Consider the following 14,393-nt stretch of genomic DNA (forward strand, 5'->3'; position numbering starts at 1 on the left):
GTTTCTGTGCAGCAGATCTAAAAGCGCACAGTAAATAACGTGTTGCAAAGATTTCTAAACCTGCCCCACAGAAGGTTTAGTAATTATCAGAGTAGGTGACTTCTCTTTGCTTCTTTTCTTCCTGCCTAGTCTTTCCCCGTCTGGTTTAAAGGACTGTCTTGGTGGATCCTGGTCAGTCAAGAACACTAGATTAGTTTCTGCAGAATGGTTTCTAAACCATTTGTTAGAAGCATCAGTTTTCCTGTAGAGCCAAGTTTGAGTCAGTTAATTCAATGTGTGGCTTAAACATCCTTGGCCTTGAAATTGGGGTGGGGAAGGGTGTGGTGAGAAGCATGGGTTTAGAGGAGCCAGTAGGCAGCCAGTCTGCCTCCTGTTCATCGCCGCCCTGGGCCTTGCTCTGTTTTCCCTTCCGTCAGATGAGGAAGGTACAGAACTGGCCCGAAGTCAGCTTAGAGTAGCTATTTATCAGCAGGTGGCAGAGAACACAGTAAGTGAGGGATGACAGGTCTGAGGATCCCCTCCCAACTTCAGGCCACTTGCAAGAGGGCACCCTGCCTCCTGGCCATTGGGACGGAGCAGCTCAAGTCTGTCCAGTCAAACGTGACCTGCAGCCAACTAGTCAGGAGGTCTGGGTTACCGTGTGCCGTGGGATGAGTTACTCAACCCTGAGGCCCAGTTTTCTCAGCTGTAAAGCATGAATAGCAGTAACTTTTAGATAGATGGTTTTATAGCATAAAATCCTGCCTCTAGTATGTAAAAATGGTAGGAAGGGGCTTCCCTGGTGGCGCAGTGGTTGAGAGTCCGCCTGCCGATGCAGGGGACACGGGTTCGTGCCCCGGTCCGGGAAGATCCCACATGCCGTGGAGCGGCTGGGCCCGTGAGCCATGGCCGCTGAGCCTGCGTGTCTGGAGCCTGTGCTCCGCAACGGGAGAGGCCACAACAGTGAGAGGCCCGCGTACAGCAAAAAAAAAAAAAAAAATGGTAGGAAGATGTTTTATAAAACGATCGATGTAAAAGTGCCCGAAAAACGTTCTAAGTGCTATCTGTGCATGTCTCCTGCTGCTTCGTACCTTCCAGGGGCAGCGCCCAGTGCCCTTAGAATAAAATGCAAACCCCTCACGCCCAGGGACTGTGCATGATCTGGTCCCTGCCTCCCTCCTGAGTTCGTCTTGTATTTATTTACTCTGGTCTCTGGCTGCATAGGCTGTTTCTGCTTCCTCTGCCTGGATCCCTGTAGGGCTGGCTGCTGCTTATTACTCAGGTCTTAGCCCAAAGTCTTCTTTTAGAGAGGTTTTCCCTGGCCATCTAACCTGAAGTAGCACTCCATTATTATAATATATGATGTATACATTGAATGCTACATAATATTAGAGTATTACCCTGTTGCATTTTCTTCCCAGTCACTCTCTTGTTTATGTTCATTATTTCTCTACCCAAACCCTCATACTGGAATGTAGACTCTTGTCCATCATACATTCCTGGCAGCTTGGAGAGTGCCTGGCAATGTGCAGACCCTCAGAAAGCAGTTAGAATGTGAGTGAGCAAATGACTAGACATGTACAATGACTAGACATGTACATGACTAGACATGTACATGACTAGACATGTGATTTACTTAAGTTGTACAAAAGGTAGAAACTAACATTTGTTGAATGTTACTCTGGGCCAAGTACTCCAGGTACCAGGCTGTAATCACTTCATGTATATTTCACATTTAATCCCCTTAAGGACCCTGGGAGAGGGTAAATATTATTATGGAGACAAGGAAACATGCTCAGGAGGTGAAGTAATTTGTTCAAGGTCCCACACTCAGGGAGAATTCAAACCCAGGGTACCCTGACCCTAAAACTCATCATGCTCTATCCAGGATACCAAACTGCCTCTCACAGGTTCTGCACTGTCAGAAATATCTTAAAATCTTTTAGGATTTTGATTAGTTTATTCTGAGTGAAAAGAACCAAATAACTTTTACCCTTACTCTCCTTCCTGTGGGGAGCCTAGGTGATAGTGGCCACCAATGTAGCAGAAACGTCCATCACAATCAGCGGGATTGTGTATGTGATTGACTGTGGCTTTGTGAAACTCCGAGCCTACAACCCCAGGACAGCTATTGAGTGCTTGGTGGTGGTCCCAGTGTCCCAGGCATCAGCCAGCCAGCGAGCAGGACGTGGTGGCCGCAGCCGCTCAGGAAAATGTTACCGCCTTTATACAGGTAAGTTTGGCTTTTTTTTTTTTTTTTTTAAAGGGTTTTGACTTTCTAATACTCAGCCTGGGCATCAGAGAATATTACAGATATCTACCATAATAGGCAAAACTTAACATAAGATCCAGACTTCCCTCACAAGGCCCTCGGTGATCTGGCCTCCACTGCCTTCCTCACTCCAAATGTGGCGCTTCTTTGCTACTGCTCCCTGCTGGCCAAAGCTGGACCACGAATCACCAGTTATTTGACATCTCCTTTCTAACCTAATGTCTGCGCCTCAGCCTCTCTGTGGCCATGTGACGTGTAGCTTGGGCCCTGCGGCTCAGGTCCTGTCTTTCTTACCTCTCCCTTAGCTTCGTGTGCCATTTTCTTGTTCTGGGATCCTGGAATCCTGTGGGTCCTCACATTGGGTGCCATCTTTTTTTTTTTTTTTTATGTTTATTTATTTACTTTCTTATTAGTCATCCATTTTATACACATTATTGTATACATGTCAGTCCCAATCTCCCAGTTCATCCCACCACCACCACCCCCTGCCGCTGGGTTCCATCTTTACCTCTGCTTCAGAGCATCTTTGCAGAGCTAAACTGGCAGGATCTCTCCTGAGGCTCATTGATAGAAAGCAATTAGTTGGTCAACTCCTGCTCTGTGCCATGCACCATGCTAGGCTCTGAGGGAGCAAAATGAAATGACAATAAAGACTGTCCCAGCTCATAAGGAGCTTTCTCTCCAGCTAGATGACAGCCTTACCTGCAGAAAATGATGTCCCCAAAGCTGCTCTTTCCTTCTTCGTACTCCTCTTTTGTGGGCAATGGTATCAAGGTTTCTCTCAATTGTCCAGACTTAATTTTCAAATTGTTTTTAACTCTCTCTTCTGTCCAATATCCATCTGCAGTCATGTACCAGATCCGGGGGGTTTTACCACTTAGCTCTTCTTTGCTTTCCGGTTACCGTCATCCTTGTTCAGTCCTTGACATCATTTATTCTTTTAGCGAATGTTTACAGAGCACCTGCTCTGTGCCATGCATGGAGAAAAGGCTTGGAAATCTAGGGCCAGGTGAGACACGGTCTGTGGCCACGTGGCTGACAGCTTGGTGGTGGAGACAGTCTCATGAACAGATCAGCATATTATGGTGTGATAGGGTCACCTTAATGGAATGAGCCTTGGAAGCAGAGAGCAGGGAGTTATCCTGTTGGAGAGGGCTCCACAGTCGGTAATTGAGCCCAGTCTTATTGGCAGCCCAGTAGTTAATCCAGGTGAAGGGATAGCAGTGGAGAATAGATTCCAGCACACCAGGCAGAGAGAGTGGAATGTACCAGTACTTGGAGGGGAGGAACGGGGTAAGAAGGATTCATGGGAGGGAGGGGGAAGGCAGAGCCTGAAACCAGAGAGGTGAGGGTCTTCTACTGAAGGTGCTAAGAAGGAATGACGGAAGTGCAAAGAGGAGAACCAGGGCTAAAAGAGGAACTGAAATAAGGGGAGGAGGAAGTTTTAAGAAAACAAACAAACAAAAAATTTATTAAGGTGAAATTTACATACACGAAATTAACCATTTTAACTTGAACAGTTCAGTGGCATTTATTATGGTTCACAGTGTGCAACCACCACCTTTATCTAGTTTCAAAACATTTTCATCACTCCAAAGCAAAACTCCTAACCCATTAAGCAGTTTTTCCTCCATTTCTCCCTGCCCCCAGCCGCTGACAACCACCAACCAACAGTCTTTGTTCTTTCTTTCTGGATTGACAGTTGGCCCTCCGTATCTGCAGATTCAACCAACTACAGACTGAAAATATTTGGGAAGAAAATCCCAGAAAGTTCCAGAAAGCAAAACTTGAATTTGCCCGCACACCAGCAACTGTTTACATGGGGTTTACATTGTGTTAGGTCCTATAAGTAATCTAGAGATGATTTAAAGTATTCAGGGGATGTGTGTAGGTTATATGCAAATACCATGCCATTTTATATAAGGCACTTGAGCATCCCCAGATTTTGGTATCTGCAGTGGGGGAGAGGGATGTCCTGGTACCAATCTCCTGTGGATACCAAGGGAAGACTGTATCTGTTTTGGATATTTCATATAAATTAAATCATATAATGTGATGTTTTGTGTCTGGTTTCTTTCATTCAGTGTAATGTTTTCCAGGTTCATTTACATTGTATTAGTACTTCATTCCTTTTTGGGCTGAATAATATTCTGTTGTATGGATGTACCACAATTTGTTTATTCATTAGTTGATGGTTGCTTCCACCTTTTGGCTATTGTGGGTAGTGCTGCTGTGAACAAGCATGTATGTGTACTTGTTTGAGTACCTGTTTGTAATTCCTTTGGGTATACACCTAGGAGTGGAATTGCAGGGTCATATGGTAATTCTTTGTTTAACTTGAGGAACTCAGGTTACTTTTAAAGAGGAAATGGCCAGCATCATCTCATGCTCCAAAGAAATCAAACAGTAGACTGTGGACTAAAGATTGGCAAGTGGCTTTGGTTAAAAGGTCACTGGAGTCCTTAGCATGAGCAGTTTTAGTGGAGGTGAGGTTGAGGAGAGGCCACGTAATGGGCTACGTTAGATCCAGCCTCTAGGCTTTCTCCGCTAGCCTGCTTCCAGAAAACGCAGCTCTGAGCAGGGTGCTACCTGCTCAGACCCTTAACAGTTTCCCAGGGCCTTACGGGACTATTTCTAGCTTGTCTTCTCCTGTTGTACACCAGCACCTACCCTACACTGCATCCCTGCTGAGCTGCACTCTTCTTGGACATACCTTCTGTTTTCCCACATCCACCTCTCAAACCTTTGGTACCTTTCCATGGGCTGTTTCCTCTGCCCAACAGATCCTCCTTATCCTTGAAATCCTCCCTCACATGTCAGTGCCCTCAAATGCCTTCTCCCACCAGCTGTCCTTTCTTCTTCCCTCTGCCTCCATTTCTCTTTGGGAGGACCCCTCACTGGGACCTAGCCTGTTCCTCCTCTTGGTCCCAGGCCCCTTTGAATCACTGAAACTTCTTAAGAGCCATTGGCCTACAGCTCCTGCAGCTCTTGGCCCAATGCCTTGTGTACTTGAGTTCTCAGTAGAGTTTAACTGAGTGTCAATGAACTCTTAGGAAGCACCTACTTCCTGTGAGCGTCTTCTCAGCAGGACCGTCCTCTTATCTGATAACTTTGTTTCTGCCTTGGTCAGCAGTGTGCTTGGAAAATGCGGTTATCCTACCAAAAGGCTATCCCCCAAACACTCTTGCAACTTGAATGGAATATCCCATTTGGAACTTCCTGCTGTTGCCTGTTACCCAGAACCTTCCAAGTAGACCCAAGCATTTGGCAATTTGTATCAGTCAGTTCACAGAGTATTTATTGTCTGTTTTCTCAAATTAAAGCTTTCTGAAGTCCTTCAGTGGTGGTGCTAGTTCTTCACGACACCTTTTGTTTTGTTCTGATTTTTTTTCTCTAGTTAACTAAAGATTTATGATCTGAATGGAAGTTGAGCCACCTTTGTGTGAAAGAGGGTGTGCACAGTTAAAGTGTTGACTGATGTGGGAGGACTGTGTATATAATCCTCCTCTATGTGATCCTGAAGCTTTCTGAATATACACAAAAAAGATTTAATCTCTTCCTACCTGTCTTTTCCCCATGCCTTTTTTTTTTTTTTTTTGCGGTACGTGGGCCTCTCCCGTTGCGGAGCACAGGCTCCGGACGCGCAGGCTCAGTGGCCATGGCTCATGGGCCCAGCCGCTCCACGGCATGTGGGATCTTCCCGGACCAGGGCATGAACCCGTGTCCCCTGCATCGGCAGGCGGACTCTCAAGCAGTGCGCTGCCAGGGAAGCCCTCCCCACCCTTTTTATCTAGCTTTTATAAAAAGGCTTCCCAGATTCTCTTTCCTTCCTCTGCCCTCTCCTGCCCCTCCCATCTTGGCACCTCTGAACCTGATGGTGCTTTTTCCTCAAAAGGTGTTTGAGGACACCTTTTGTTCCTGATGGTGCATGTAAGCATTCATTATTCTGTTTGGGGCAGCATCAGATTCTGGGAGTGACGTGTGTGCCTGGCTCAATTTAGAAAGTTAGATTTGGACAAATTTTGCTGTTTATAAGGTTTGGTCATTTTTTTTATATTTTGGAGATACTTTGGTTATGTTCTAGTTATATTTGGTGATTTATCTTGAAATAGTTCTTTGCTTTTATGTGTAGTTCTGGCCTGCTTGACGTACTCCATCCCAAGCAGAGGGAATGGCAGTTGGCCACCCATAGTGATTCAGCAAATACTTGTTGCTTTGATTTAATGTTTTGCTAACAAGAAGCACATTTTATTTTAATTAATTAATTAATTTTTGGCTGCATGGGGTCTTCGTTGCTGCGTCCAGACTTTCTCTAGTTGTGGCGAGTGGGGGCTACTCTTCTTTGTGGTGCACGGGCTTCTCGTTGTGGTGGCTTATCTTTTGCGGAGCATGGGCTCTAGGCACGCCAGCTTCCATAGTTGTGGCATGCAGGCTCAGTAGTTGTGGCTCGTGGGCTCTAGAGCGCAGGCTCAGTAGTTGTGGTGCATGGGCTTAGTTGCTCCGTGGCATGTGGGATCTTCCCGGACCAGAGCTCGAACCCGTGTCCCCTGCATAGGCAGGCAGATTCTTAACCACTGTGCCACCAGGGAAGTCCAAGAAGCACATTTTAAAAAGCATTCTAAAGTAAAAGGAGAAACTTTTATAAAGATATATTGTTCAAATGTATTTATCTAAGGTATTTAAAAAAATAGAAGGATCTTTCCTAAATAGGAAACAACTTTATATCACAATATCATATGCATCTGAGCCTAGACTCCTAGAGCCTCTCATTAAAGTTAGAGAAGGAGAACTGTTCCTTTGGCATAATGATTGCATTTGATTGTGACATTTGATCTCAAACAGTTCTCTTTTCTTATCCTTAGAGGAAGCCTTTGACCAGCTGCCTCAATCCACCGTTCCTGAGATGCAGCGGAGCAATCTGGCCCCTGTCATCCTGCAGCTGAAAGCACTGGGGATCGACAACGTCCTCAGGTTCCACTTCATGTCGGTAAGTCCTGCCTTCCGTCTGTCTGGGAGGCCAGAGTGCTCCCAGGGGAGTGTCAGGACATTGATACAGAGCATGCTGCCTTTCTGGGTTTTTTCACTTAGCTCGTGTGTTGTGTGCAGGGTTCAAGGGAATACAGCCAGACAAGGCTGACACAATTCTGTTCTTGTCTGTTGGGGGAGAGAGACAAGTAAGTGGGTAATGACAGTGCCTGGGCCCTGTACTCTGAGAGACAAAGGAAAGGCCCGCAGCCCAGTTAGTCATGTCTGAGGTGAGACCTGAAACCCAAGTGGGATCTCAGCAGGTCGGGAGAGGTGGAGTTATCCAGGGCAGGAGTGTGTGTGTAGGCCTAGGTGCCCAAATGTCATGATTGGGGGAGCCAAGAGGGCTCTGGTAGAGCTGCAGGGAAAGTCCCTATGGCTTATTGCATTTCTGATTATTTCCCAAGGTCAGTTTCCAGGAGTATGATTATTGGGTCAGAGGGCCATGGTCATTTCATAGATCCTTGATACAAGGCTGAATTCCTTTACAGGTATAAACTCCAGCAGTGCATGAATGCCTGACTCACTGTACCCCATCATGTCATGTTATTTTCTTTTAGAGTTTTGCTAATTTGATTTGGTGGGGGGAAGGAGGAAAAATATTATCTGTATCTTTTTTGATTTCTCATAAGATTAAAAAAAAATTATTGGCCACTTTATATTTCTTCTGAAATATAAGAAGAAATCTACATAATCTTATCTAACAGATAATCCATTTATCTGTTAGAATTAGTGTTTATTAGTGATTAAGAGTCCGTTAACTATTAAACACATTAACCTTTGTCTATAGTATTTCTTGCAAAGTTCTTCTGATTGTATTGTATTTTATTGTTTGTTTATGTGCAGCCATTTAAGCAAAGATAGTAATATCTTTCCATCTTTACCTCTGTGATTTCTTCTGTTACTCTTGTGCTTATGAAGCATTTCCCCATATCTAGGTCAGTTAATAAATATTCACTCATGTTTTCTTCTTGAATTTTTATGATTTGAAAGCTTGCATTTTTAACTCCTTATTATATCCCAACTCTGTTGGTATATGATGTGTAACAAGGCTAGATTCCTGGGTGCTAAAGTCCCTAATGTACCATGTCATGATAAACTAGGCAAATGAAAGAAGAGAATATAACAATATCATCTGCTCTCCCAAAGAAAACATACTTATTTCTCATAAGTATGGAGAAAATATACGCTTTGAATGTTGGTATATAGTACAAGAAATTATACAGAAAAGTGAACAGTATATGCAAATCAAAAGCTTATGAAAAGCTCCACATCTCAGATTAAAGGAAAACATAAGGGCAAAAAGGACAGATCAGTGTCTCAAAAACTATAGAGTTTTCAAACGTCCTTGTGAATACATCGAATACTCACTAAAGAAAAAGCTAAAGGAAAGGGAACAGCACAAATGGTAACTAACGTTAGAACATGTTTGGCTTCTCTAGGAGAGATAAATGCAAGTTGAAATAGCTGTACCACTGTACATTAATTGAATGATCAAACATAAGGAAAAATGGTAAAATCCAAAGCTGACACAGTTTGGGGAAAGTGGTTTTATATTCCGTTGCAGTCCTCATGGAGGACTTTCCGACATTATTTTATGAGCTGTAGAAATGCCTGGTATTTATTCTCAGGGAATTTTCTCCTGAAAAAAATAATCCAAAAGAAACAAAGAACTTACATGTAGGGTAATGTTTATAGTATCATTTTATATTAAATTAAAAATACAATAACGGAAATCATAAACTTTCAGACAACTGAAAAATGAGGAAAATACATATAAACTCATCTTCATATATTGCCTTCTGGTTATTTCCTCCTGAAATTGTGTTTTTTTCACAGTTGAAATCACAGGATACATATAATTTTGTATATTTAGCAGTGATGATTACAGTAGCAAAGAACTAAAAGAACTCAACTGCCCAGTAGTAAGAAAGTTGCTTATTTCACAGTGTATGACCTTGTCAGAATAGTATGCAGTTGTCCCAGGGTATTTGCTGTGAAGTGTCCATGGGTACAAGAAACAGAGGGAACAGGAAAGCAGGCAGTGAGAAAAACAAGTTAAAATTATACACACACAGTCCTTCCAACTACATTAAAACAGCGTTTGCATATGATCCCGAATCAGATGAGGCCATAGGGAAATACTAGTAAATGTGTGTTGAGGTGAGAATACTCTGGATGTGATTGGAGAAGGGGGTGGGTAAAGGTGTGGGTTGTTTTGATTGATGATGAATTCAAAGAGCAGAATTCATTGGGCTTGGTGATTGACTGGAAACAGGGCCAAAGATTGAAAGGAGTCGAAGAGAGCCTGTTTTGTTCTGTAATTATTCAGAACCACATTCAGTGCTTGAGCTATCCATTATTCATGTAATCTCAGTGTAATAAAAGATCCCAGAGGGGTTCAGCTCCTCTACTGAGGTGCTGTGTGTATGTTGCCTGTTTGTAAAGTAGGATGTTGTGGGCACTGAGGAGAGGCTAGTGAATCAATTATATGATTTAGTCAACAGTGATTTGTTGAATCCCCAGTGTATAGTGAATCAGGTCTCGTTCCTACCCTCATCTGTGTGTGCGTGCAGTCAGCACAACTTTGAGAAGTACAGCTCTGTTCCTTGGCAGTCAGTGGGTGGGGTAGAGTGGAAAGAATGAGACCTGAATTCAGTCTCTGACTTTGCCACCAACTGCCTCTAGGATCTTGTTCAAATGTCTTTTACTTTTTGTTATTCACTTTCCTCATCTGTAAAATTGAACTAAAACAGCGTGATACTTAAAATACATTTCTTGTGAATGGATTTGAGAAAAAAAAACTACGCAGTTTGCAAAAGGACTATAATTTCATTATGTGGCTTATAGATGAAATAATTTAGAGGACGATAGTAATGATGCTTGGTACTTAGTAGACGCCAGTAAAGGCGCGTGGAAGGAAAGCACATAGTAAGGATCCAGAGACTCAGACTGAAGGTCACAATATCAGCTTTGCTTAGCTTCAAATTGTCTGGCATTCTCTTTTCAGGAATTCAAATTTAACCGATGTCAGGTACCCCCTATAGGCAGGGCCTGGGGCAGGGCTGTGGGTGATGCAAAGATGAATCATCCACCACTACTGCAGTATCATGGGGCTTCTTAGAAGGCTGAGACACGAAGTAAAAACTAGAGATGTTTAATGAAAGTTTAGGGAAAGCAAAGAGGTAGGTCAAGGTAAGAACCCATCGCTTCTGATGGAGGGGAGCATGAGGGAAAGCTTCAAAGGAAATGTTTAGCCAAGCTGAGATTAAAGACCAAATAGTACTAAGGGTTCTGAGAGGGAGAGGAAGGACATTTCAAGAGGAGAAGCGTGGAGGTTGGGAAGTCTCGGGCATGTTAGAGAGAAGAGTGGATTGAGGAGGAAAGTCACATTATTATGGCTGTTACCTGATGAAGTTAACTTAGGAGGGTTTTTATGTTTTTTACAGCCCCCTCCAGCACAGTCGATGGTTCAGGCGTTGGAGTTACTCTATGCTCTGGGAGGTATGCCTGTCTCTTATTCTGTGTTTTCTTATCTGTTTATTAATATGTGATATTAGTTAGGTTGTATTCACGCTAGGGCTCTTAGTATCTTCAGGGCTGGGATTGATTCTCCCTATACGTATGGTCCTCTTAGTGACACGTCAGCTCATCCAAATAAGAAGGTGGGACCGTGATTAATGAAGTCCAGTCGTGACAATGAATTTATAAAGCCTGTGTCAGTATGTCAGAAGCTATTAATAACCATCGCCACAGCTACACTTCCAAGAGACATCTGGAAGATTCTCTACCAGTATTTCACATGTTACCTCTCTGCGCCTTTTCCTCTGTCCCTCGACCCCATTCTGAAATCTGGCTCTGTGTTCTCTCCCTAACTCCCCTTCCTTCCACTCCTGGAGTTCCCTGTGGAGAATTGGGTAGAATACCAGGCTGTGGTATTGTTTGGGCGAGGAAACACCATGTTATGGAGGAACTTCTATTCTCTTGTTTGAAAATGTGGTATTTACCTTAAGAGAGAGAAAACTGTGGCCTGAATTTACCTCTTCAGGAAGTTTGTGTCTTTTCTGTGAATGTTGCCTCAGGTGAATATAATATCCAGTTCAGTATTAAATTTCAGTGGAGGTTTTGTTCTTTGAGATTCTTTCTTTCTCTCTCTCTTTTTTTTTTTTTGGTTCTCAACATCTTTATTGAAGTATAATTCATATGCTGTAAAATTTACCCATTTAAAATGTACAGTTCAGTGCTTTTTAGTATATTTACAGGGTTGTGCAACCATCACTACAAGTTTAGAACATTTAGAACATTTTCATCACCCAAAAAAGAAACCCTGAACCCAATAGCCCTCCCTCCCCATTCCCTCCCCAATAGCCCTCTCCCCCATCCCAGCCTAGGCAACCACTAATATACTTCCTATCTCTATAGATTTGCCTATTCTGGACATTTCATATAAATGGAATCACATAGTATGTGGTCTTTTGTGATTGGCTTTTTTCATTCAGCATGATGTTTTCAAGATTTATCTATGTTGTAGCAATATTGATACTTCATTTCTTTTTATTGCTGAATAATATTCCATTGTATCGATATACCACTTATTATTCTTATTCATTTATCAGTTGATGAACATTTAGATTGTTTCCCCTTTTTGACTAATATAAATAATGCTGCTGTAAGTATCCACGTACAAGTTTTTGGTGGACCTTCTACCAGCAGTGTGTGAGGGTTCCAGTTTCTCCACGTAATGACAGGTTGCCCATGCTTGTTATTATCTGTTTTATGTACTGTCGCCATCCTGGTGGGTATGAAGTGATGTCTCGCCATTTTGGTTTGTATTTCCCTAATGACTGATGATGCTGAGTACTTTTTCGTATGCTTATTGGCTATTTGTATATCTTTTTTGGAGAAATGTCTATTCAAATCCTTTGTTCATTTTTACTTGGGGTGTTGTCTTTTTATTATCGAGTTGGAGGAGTTCTTTATATATACTGGATACACGTTTCTTATCAGATCTGTGATTGTAAATATTCCTCCCATTCTGTGGGTTGGCTTTTCACTTTCTTGATGGTATTGTTGGTAATACAAAAGTTTTAAGTTTTTATGTGGTTCAGTTTATGTATTTTTTCTTTCATTGCTTGTGCTTTTGGTGTCTTACCTAAGAAATCATTTCCTAATCCTTGGGCATGAAGATCTCTCCTAGGTTTTCTTTGAAGAGTTTTTATAGTTTCAGTTCTTATGTTTAGTAGGTCTGTGATCCATTTTGAGTTAATTTTTTTGTATAGGGTGAGGTAGGGGTCCGTCTTCATTATATTTATGATACCTTCTTGTGAAGGAATAGCCAACTATTGATTAAAAAAAATCTTCAATGATTTAAAAGGCCTTTAGGGTCTATATCACATCAGCCCTGAGTGAGCATATGCCAGAAAAGGTTTCCATCCTCTGTTCTCAAGCATGTGATAGGAACTTGAAAGCAAAGTCTCCTGGGATAATCTGAAATGTGTATGAGAGAATATCCACTATTTAGAAGTTTTTCATTTGGACTGATTTTCCTCCAAACAGAATGAAATTTAAAATATTTAAAATGTCTTCACTGATCTAACTAAGCTGGAAAAGGTAGAGGGGAACACCCAACTTAAATTTATTTATAAGCTGAATTATCACCTTCAAAGAGATGATTATATGGGAACAGAAGAGAAATGACCTTTCCTGTCTTGCCCTGAGGTCTGCAGCAGGTGTTTTAATGCTCCATCTTGGGAATAGTCTAAACCATAGTAAAACGAGAGTCTCTATCTTGGGAATCCACTACCTCAAAATTGGCTATTGGTAAAGAGGCAAGGAGGGATGTGAGGAATTGAAGGAGTCAGCCCAGTTCAGCAAACAGCCCAGGAGGCAGTTGGATAAACAGCTCTGGTGTTGGCACCAAAGAGAGAGCCGGGCGTGTGTTTAGACTCAGTCATCAGCTTTGTAATTGCTCACAAATTTCTGAGAGGCCTGGGACATCTGTGGCCTCTCAGAAAAAGGTCCAGAGGTGATGCAGAGAACAGCAGGAGAAGTGGCAGAGAAGCAGGGGAGTGGGGAATCATGGAAGCTGGGGAAGAGTGTTTCTAAGGAGCTGTGGTCAGCAGAGTCAAAGGCTGCTGGGGACCCTAAGGAAAGTGCCCTTTGTGTTTGGCACTGTCTGGTTGTCGGTCCCTTGGAAAGAGCAGTCTCTGGGGAGGAGTGGGACCAGGGGAGGGTGGGGGCAGGAGGAGGCTGTGAGGCCATTTCCTTATAATTAAGTCCTTGCATAGAGGCCATCAGAAGGATCAGTTTTTCAAAATTGAGCATTCAAGAGCGCTGAGGAACTCTTTTCTTCTTTTATTGTAACAGCACTCTGGGTCAGGTTGAGGTTGGATACCTTTGTTTAGCATACATCATCTTTTATTCTCCCAACAACTGTGTATCTTCCAGCACCATGGTACATGCCTTCTGCTTTTTGTTGCTGTTCTTACGGCAGGGCTGGACAAAGACTGTCGCCTAACTGAGCCGCTTGGCATGAGGATAGCAGAGTTTCCTTTGAATCCCATGTTTGCAAAAATGCTGCTTGAATCAGGTAGGTGGAGACCAACAGTCCTCAATGATTTTATTTTGTCTGGGAGTTGTTTCCCAAATTCTGTGCACCCTGGGGAAGAGAGCACAATACATTTTGAGCAGTGAAGGAGCTTTCAGCTAAGGTTTGGGGCATGTGGCTAACTCGTGATTCAAGGTCAGTCGTCATTAATTCAGTAAACACTTTTGTTTGTTTCCTGTGGGTCTAGTACTGACACCTGATTTTTTTTTAACAGGGATTTAAAAAAAATTTGTGGTATAACATACAGAACATAAAATTTACCATGTTAATCATTTTTGAGTGTGCAGTTCTGTAGCATTAAGTACATTCACGTTATTGTTCAGCCACCACCACCGTCTGTCTCTGGAACTTCTTCATTTTTTTCAAACTGGAACTCTGTACCCATTGAGCACTAACTCCCCATTCTGTCGTCCCCCAGCCCCAGCAGCCACCATTCTGCCTTCTGTCTCTATGAAATTTGACTATTCTAGGAACCTCATAGAAGTAGAATCATACAGTATTTGTCCTTTT

General features: G+C 42.7%; 1 protein-coding gene across 2 annotated transcripts in view; it reads left to right on the forward strand.

Annotated features, from left to right (window-relative positions):
- DHX35 (DEAH-box helicase 35) overlaps nt 1-14,393 on the forward strand; it is a 77,511-nt gene that overhangs the window by 38,914 nt on the left and 24,204 nt on the right. For both annotated transcript variants that reach the window (XM_067708132.1, XM_067708131.1), the window contains exons 12-15: nt 2,002-2,212; nt 7,114-7,238; nt 10,726-10,780; nt 13,770-13,865. In XM_067708132.1, coding sequence (XP_067564233.1) covers nt 2,002-2,212; nt 7,114-7,238; nt 10,726-10,780; nt 13,770-13,865 — 487 coding nt within the window. The remainder of the gene's footprint in view (nt 1-2,001; nt 2,213-7,113; nt 7,239-10,725; nt 10,781-13,769; nt 13,866-14,393) is intronic.

Source organism: Pseudorca crassidens, chromosome 15, assembly GCF_039906515.1.
Source record: "Pseudorca crassidens isolate mPseCra1 chromosome 15, mPseCra1.hap1, whole genome shotgun sequence".
Taxonomy (NCBI): domain Eukaryota; kingdom Metazoa; phylum Chordata; class Mammalia; order Artiodactyla; family Delphinidae; genus Pseudorca; species Pseudorca crassidens.